Raw genomic sequence first — 7,865 nt, forward strand, 5'->3', positions numbered from 1 at the left:
AAAAATACAAAAAATTATCTGGGCATGGTGGTGCGTGCCTGTAATCCCAGCTACTCAGGAGGCTGAGGCAGGAGAATTGCCTGAACCCAGGAGGTGGAGGTTGCGGTGAGCCGAGATTGCGCCATTGCACTCCAGCCTGGGTAACATGAGTGAAACTCTGTCTCAAAAAAAAAAAAAAAAGAAACTACTGCATATATACCATTTATTAAGACTCAACATATACACCTGAGATTGGTAAAATTACCTGTTTTCATGAGCTTTAAATTCACAGAGGCACACTAGCGAATCACAGTCAAAAAACCTTATAACTTCTTCATCTCCAGCCACTGCAAGGACAGACTCCTAGGAGACAGAAAAAATAATAATATGCAGAATGTCACCAACAGTTCCAACCATCACCACAAACTTCGGTCACTGATTTCTGATTACTTACTGAAAGAAATTTAACAGCAGAAATTCTCTTTTCATTTGTGATGGTGCCACTAATGGATGCAGTGTCAAGCTGATAGATGTCTATTTTATTCTGTATGATAACTACATATTGCTCTCCTCTTGGGGACCATTCCACTATGTGAGCATCTATAAGTAAAAAAAATAAAGTTTATTTATTATTTTTTATTTAAATTTTTTATTTTTTAATTTTTTTTAGTAGAGATGGGGTTTCACCATGTTGGCCAAGATGGTCTAGATCTCCTGACCTCGTAATCTACCCACCTCAGCCTCCCAAAGTGCTGGGATTATAGGCATGAGCCACCATGTCTGGCCTATTTATTATTTTATAAATAAAACATAAAATGATCATAGTAATAAAAATAGCAAATATTTATAATATGCATTTTCAAATCCATTATCCCATCTGCTCTTCATAACACATTTTACAAGTTCAATTTTTTAGACAATAATCTAGGTTCAAAAACTCAAGGGTGGGCCAGGTGCAGTGGCTCACACCTATAATCCCAGCATTTTGGGAGGCCAAGGTGGGTGGATCACTTAAGGCCAGGAGTTTGAGATGGCATTTTGCTCTTGTTGCCCAGGCTGGAGTGCAATCACCTGACAGGGTCAGAAGTTCGAGACAGAAGGTGACAGAGATGGAGTATCGCTCTGTCACCCAGGCTGAAGTGCAGTGGCATAATCTCAGCTCACTCCAACCTCTGTCTCCTGGGTTCAAGTGATTCTCCTACCTCAGCCTCCCAAGTAGCTGGGATTACAGGTGCATGCCACTATGCTTGGCTAATTTTTTGTAGTTTTTGTAGAGATGGGGTTTCATCATGTTGGCCAGACTGGTCTCGAACTTCTGACCCTGTCAGGTGATTCACCCGCCTCAGCCTCCTGAAGTGCCGGGATTATAGGCATGAGCCATGGTGCCCGGCATGGGTGTTGAATTTTCTACTTGAGGCATCACATCAATGTTCAAAAAGTTTCAGATTTTTGAAGCATTTCAGATTTCCAGATTAGGAATGTTCAACCTGTATTTCAAACAAAAATACTCACTTTGTTTTATATTTTTTATGAATGCTGATCTTCCTTCTATAAGATTCCACGTTCTGCAAAACAGGAAGCTCACTTATGGTGTGATCACCAACTAACGTTTACGAAGCGTAAAAGAACAAGCATAATGACAACTTACTCAAGTGCCAATTTTACTAAATATTGGCTATTTAAACGACCTGCTATCTTCCTTACAGCAACATCTTGAAATATTATCAGGCAGGATTAAGGCTTGCTCCACTCCCATATCCCTTTAACATGTTGTAACCATTGTATTTTCCAAAGGCTTCCCTTCCTAAAATCTTCACTTCACAGCTATGATGACTAGATTAAAATTACATGCTTGAACATAGAGCTTATCATCTTTATCCTACCATTATGAAAAGGTTCACTAGCTTTTGACCTTTCCCTTGTTTCACAGTATTTTTTTTTTTTTTTTGAGACAGAGCCTCGCTGTGTTGAGCAGGCTGGAATGCAGTGGTGCGCTGGGCTCACTGCAACCTCAGCCTCCGCCTCCCAGGTTCAAGCAATTCTCTGCCTCAGACTCCCGAGTAGCTGGGATTACAGGCGCTGCCACCATGCCTGGCTAATTTCTTTATTTTTAGTAGAGATGGGATTTCACCATATTGGCCAGGCTGGTCTTGAACTCCTGAACTCATGATCCACTCGCCTCTGCCTCCCTAAGCACTGAGATTATAGGCATGAGCCCCCATGTTTTCCTACAGCGCTCCACCATTTAAAAACACTGTGAGAATTGCCTGAACCTAGGAGGCGGAGGTTGCAGTGAGCCGAGATCGCGCCATTGCACTCCAGCCTGGGTAACAAGAGTGAAACTCTGCCTCAAAAAAAAAAAAAAAAAAAAAAAAAAAAAACACTGTGAAACAGGCAGGGCGTTTCATAGTATTTTTAAATGGTGGAGAGCTGTAGTAAAAGATATACCTTAGAAAAATGCTCTTGAGCATTAATGACTTACCTTAATGTCTTATCTGTACCAACCGACAGGGCCAACTTGCCAGATGGGTGAATAGAAAGGAAGGTCACATGTCCTCTAAAATGAAACCAATAGTTAGTCCCCAACTTGACTGGCACATGGAGAATGCCAAAGGGAAGAGCCCAACTCACTTGTGAGCTTTAATTGACTTCAGGCATTCCCATTTCTTGGCATCCCAGATACAGATAAGTCCATCTTCTGCTCCACTGATTAAATGCCTGTTGCCATAGAATTTCAGGCAAGTTATTGTGCCTGTGGAAAAACCAAAACAGGCAAAAATAATATTCATTTTAAATGCAAATTCCATTTCTGGTTTGAAGGCTATGGTATGCTAAGTAAAACACTCAATGCCTTTTTTTTTTTTTCCTCTTGAGGCAGGGTTTTACTCTGTTACCCAGGCTGGAATGCTATGGCACAATCTTAGCCCACTGCAGCCTCTCTTCCTAGGTTCAAGTGATCTTCCCACCTCAGCCTTCTGAGTAGCTGGGACTACAAGTGCACACCAATACACCTAGCTAACTTTTGTATTTTTTGTAGGTGCAGAGTTTCACCATGTTGTCCAGGCTGCTCTTGAACTCCTGGACCCAAGAGATCTGCCCGCCTCAGCCTCCCAAAGTGCTTGGAATTACAGGCGTGAGCCACCGTGCCTGGCCTCAGTGTCCTAATATTACTAAAATATACCTTAAATTTTTTCATATATGTACAACTGCTAAAATCTATGCAAATATTTTCAGCAGAGTATCTCCAATTTAGATATATTTTTGAACGAATCAGTTCACATCCTTGTTTTACCTCTTCAAATTACAAATTTAGGAAATGGCTGGCTAGGATAATTTGAGCAGAAGTAAACAAAACTAACTGGCTAACAAGCTCATCTGGGGAACAAACCAGGTGTACTGCCACATGACTTCCACTTTCCAAAGAGTGAACTAGCCACCCAATCAGCCATGATCAAGTCATTATCACTCTGACCTGTTTTGATCCATTTCTAAACACTTCTCATTCATTTGTTCATATTTTCCTCTCCCTATTATCCTATTTCTCACTTTGGAAAGTTTACTTTCCTACATCTGCTAACCTAGAAAAAAAGTTTATCTATTACCAACACTGAGAAAAATAGGATTTATGCAGCCATAAAAAGGAATGTGACCATGTGCTCTGCAGGGATGTGGATGAAGTTTGAAGCCATTATCCTCAGCAAACTAATGCAGGAAGAGAAAACCAAACACTGGCCAGGTGTGGTGGCTCATGCCTGTAATCCCAGCACTTTGGGAGACCAGTGCGGGCAGATCACCTGAGGTCAGGGGTTCAAGATCAGCCTGGCCAACATGGTGAAACCCCATCTCTACTGAAAATACAAAGATTAGCTGGACGTGGTGGTGTGTGCTTATACTCTCAGCTACTCAGGAGGCTGAGACACAAGAATCACTTGAACCTGGGAAGTGGAGGCTGCAGAGAGCTGAGATCCTGCCATTGCACTCCAGCCTGGGTGCCAGAGCAAAACTCCCTCTCAAAAAAGAAAGAAAAGAAACAAAACAAAGAGAAAAAAAAAAGAAAGACCAAATACCACATGTTCTCACTCATAAGTCGGAGCTGAATCATGAGAACACATGGACACATAGGGGAGAACAACACACACTGGGGCCTGAGGGAGGGGAAGATGGGGGGAGAGAGAACATTAGAACAGCTAAAGAATACCTGGCTTAATGCCTAGGCGATGGGATGATCTGTGCAGCAAACCACTAAGGCACATTTACTTATGTAATAAACCTGCACATCCTGCATGTGTACCCCTGAACTTAAAATAAGAGTTGAAGGAAAAAAAAGAATTTTTAAAAAGAGAAGGAAAAAAAAGGATTTATACAAGGAATGGAGGGAAACCAAGAAACCAAGAACCCTATTTCATTCACCCCTCAAGTCCAAACTCCTTCTATGTAATTCCTTTTCTTATTGTTGAACTCTTGTACTAATGGGTATGGGCAGATCAAATTAAACTTATTTCTTCCAAACCTGAGAGAGAAGGCTTCTTTGTATGAAGTGGATGTGGGAAAAAGAGAAAAAAAGAATGTATATTTAAAACACTCAAAGCACAGTCGATGAAGGGTAAGACAGCTGTTAAAGCACTTATGGACAGTCTGCCACGGTGTGAACGTGTCCCCCAAAATTCATTTGCTGAAACTTAGTTGCCAATGTGATAGTGTAAGAGGTGGGACCTTTAGGTGAGGATGACTCATGAGCAAGATTATTGACCTTATAAAAGGTTTTTTTGGCCAAGCAAGGTGGCTCACGCCTGTAATCCCAGCACTTTGGGAGGCCGAGGTGGGCAGATAACTTGAGGTCAGGAGTTCAAGACCAGCCTGGCCAATATGGTAAAACCCCGTCTCTACTAAAAATACAAAAATTAGCTGGGCATGGTGGTGCGTGCCTGTAATCCAAGCTACTACGGAGGCTAAAGCAGGAGAATCACTTAAACCCAGGAGGTGGAAGTTGCAGCGAGCTGAGATCACTCCACTGCATTTCAGCCTGGGCAACAGAGCTACCGCTTATTTAAAAAAAAAAAAAACAAAAAAAACAAACTTTTTTTGTTTGTTTGTTTGCTTTTTTTAAACTGGCTCCAACTCTCAAGCTGGACCTTACAGAATTGTATAGGGAGCTGCTTTGCCCTTCTACCATATGAAGACACAGCAACAGACAGCCTATCCTTAGCAGACATAAAAATCTCCTGGTGCTTTAATCTTAGACTTCCCAGCCTCTAGCACTGTGAGAAATAAATCTCTATTATATAGAAATTACTCAGTCTAAGGTATTTTGTTATAGCAGTCTGAATAAACTAAGAGAACATCTAACAGAAGGAAGCCATTTCTGGCTGCATATTTACTGCTGGAAACCAATGCCTGGTGTGGATCCTCTGAAATACAAGAAAGATTGGATAGGAAAAAAGGCACCTATTTTATCTGCCTTTGCAGAAAACCAACTTTCTTAGCTAAGTTACTCCCCATTCTCTGTCCCCTGGGAAAATGCAATAAAAACAGCATAAAATGTTTGGTACTGAAGAAAAAAATTTACCCGTTCAGTCTTTCTCTCCCTTGATTCTGCCACTATCCTGGGTACCTTGACCACCAGTGTGGAAAACCCAACAAGGCGGGAATTACTACTCCTTGACTTCAACTCCAGTGATCTCTGCCTCCTCTGTATGTCAGTCCCCCGCCCCACCCACAGCCTGGGCATTGTTACCACGTAGAGCTGTTCCACGTTAGAAGTAGAGCTGTTCCACGTTAGAAATCTTGACCTCTGGGAACCTATTTGCTGACCACAAGCTCACATCTTCCCATCCCTTTCACGCCTTCCTGCACTCACACTCCACCTGCTTTTGTATTTCAGAGATCTCCAGGCCCTTGACAACACATTTTCTCTATGCTGACAACCTAATCTACTCCTTCACCAAAATTCTTAATTCCCTTGTAACTCAATCCTCCTACTGCACATACCAAGTAACCTTCCTCTCTCTAGGGAAATGTCTGGGGCTTACTACTGAAGAAACTCAGAAAACCTCGCAAACTGATGTTGCTCGATCCACAGCTGCCAACTCCAATGGGGCGGGCCTTCATCAGTCCTTCTGTTTGGGTTCTCAGCAGCCCTCCCATATCAAACTGGCAGTACTTTCCTCAAGCCCACATCACTCATTAGCTTGCTTGCTCCCTCCCTCCCATTCAGTCTCTACCTGCCTTCTCTCAAGGTCTCCAGGATCTGGTCCCATCTACTTCTGTAGCCCCTCATACTCCAGTTTAACCTTCTCATAATCTGGAACAGCTTACAGCTCCCCATGCACACCAGCGGTCAAAAGCATGGGCTTTAGACCTAGGTTCAAGTTCCAGTTCCACTGTTTTGAGACCTTGGGCAAGTCAAGTAACATCTTTGAAACTAGGTGTTCTCTTCTATGAACTAAAGATAAAACTACTTTCTTGGCACACTGAGGGGCACACGATATGCCCTCAATAAAGTGAGATATTGCTGTGATGCTACTACTTGTGCTCCTCATACTGCCGGCTCCGCCTGCAATGTCCTTTCTCCCTCCTTGCAAACTTTACCTGCCTAACAACTGACATTTCTCTTTTAAGATAATTCAGATGAGAAGAGGAAAAAAAAAAAAAAAGATAATTCAGATTCATTTTAAGGAAGGTTTCAGTGAAACCTCACTCTGACTCCCTTACTCCCTGAGTTAAGTTCTTCCTTTCTGTCTTCCAATACGAACCGTGAGACAACCCAGAGCAAGAAACCATTCCCCCCACCCGAGACAGAGTCTCACTCTGTTGCCCAGGTTGGAGTGCAGTGGCGTAATCTCAGCTTACCGCAACGTCTGCCTCCCGGGTTCAAATGATTCCCCTGCCTCAGCCTCCCGAGTAGCTGGGACCACAAGTAGGTGCCACCACACCTGGCTAATTTTTTTGTATTTTAGTAGAGATGGGTCTGGTCTTAAGCTCCTGACCTCAGGTGATCCATCTGCCTCAGCTTCCCAAAGTGCTGGAATTACAGGCGTGAGCCACTGCGCCAAGCTAAGAAACCATTTTTTAAAAAATTCCTCTATCTTCTACCACAGAATCTGCTACAAAATAGATACAACAAATTGCTCAACTAAAGTCAAATTTTAAAGAACACCTCCATGTTCTTATCTTAAGGGATGCAATTTTCTTACCACTGTGATGCACTAGAGCCCCATGCTCTATCTTCTTTTTCATGTCATAAATGTGAATTGTTTCATCTTTGCTCCCAGTGACCACAAAACGACTATTTACAGCTACTGCTGACAAGGAGGCAGTGTGAGCATGGTGAGTGAAGTCAGCCACAGGAGTCCATTGCTGCTGAAGATGAAAACCTACAATTAATGCCACAGTCACACCACAGTTTTACCAACTATCCACTGGTAGTTTTCATGAATCATGGAACCATTTGTCGGTTACTGAAAAGATAAATCGTTCCGCAATTCATGAAAATTATCAATGGATCCTACAAATGGAAAAATGACATGTAAAACTACACAATGACATGTAGTTTAACACAAAGGACTTGAGACTTCTTAAGAAAGAAGCAAGGAGGTGGGAAGGCAACGCTGGGTATCACCACTCTAGAACACAGTAATGGAGACTGGACAAGAGAAGACTTTTAGATCCTACGCAAATCCTTTTTTTTTTTTTTTTTTTTTTTTTTGAGACAAAGTCTTTTTTTTTTTTTTGAGACGGAGTTTCGCTCTTGTTACCCAGGCTGGAGTGCAATGGCACGATCTCGGCTCACCGCAACCTCCGCCTCCTGGGTTCAGCAATTCTCCTGCCTCAGCCTCCTGAGTAGCTGGGACTACAGGCACGCGCCACCATGCCCAGCTAATTTTTTA

The 7,865-nt window shown here is 42.5% G+C and overlaps 1 protein-coding gene across 4 annotated transcripts in view; it reads right to left on the minus strand.

The window, feature by feature from the left end:
- PAK1IP1 (PAK1 interacting protein 1) overlaps window positions 1-7,865 on the minus strand; it is a 15,047-nt gene that overhangs the window by 4,850 nt on the left and 2,332 nt on the right. The window contains exons 2-7 of one of the 4 annotated variants that reach the window (XM_032249967.1): window positions 7,173-7,338; window positions 2,611-2,731; window positions 2,462-2,536; window positions 1,492-1,544; window positions 434-579; window positions 245-342 (exon numbers count right to left, since the gene is read on the minus strand). In XM_032249967.1, coding sequence (XP_032105858.1) covers window positions 245-342; window positions 434-579; window positions 1,492-1,544; window positions 2,462-2,536; window positions 2,611-2,731; window positions 7,173-7,338 — 659 coding nt within the window. The remainder of the gene's footprint in view (window positions 1-244; window positions 343-433; window positions 580-1,491; window positions 1,545-2,461; window positions 2,537-2,610; window positions 2,732-7,172; window positions 7,339-7,865) is intronic. The other 3 variants (XM_032249968.1, XM_032249970.1, XM_032249969.1) reach the window with 3 other exon arrangements.

Source organism: Sapajus apella, unplaced genomic scaffold, assembly GCF_009761245.1.
Source record: "Sapajus apella isolate SASKATOON/1434 unplaced genomic scaffold, GSC_monkey_1.0 scaffold70, whole genome shotgun sequence".
In the NCBI taxonomy this organism is placed as follows: Eukaryota; Metazoa; Chordata; class Mammalia; order Primates; family Cebidae; genus Sapajus; species Sapajus apella.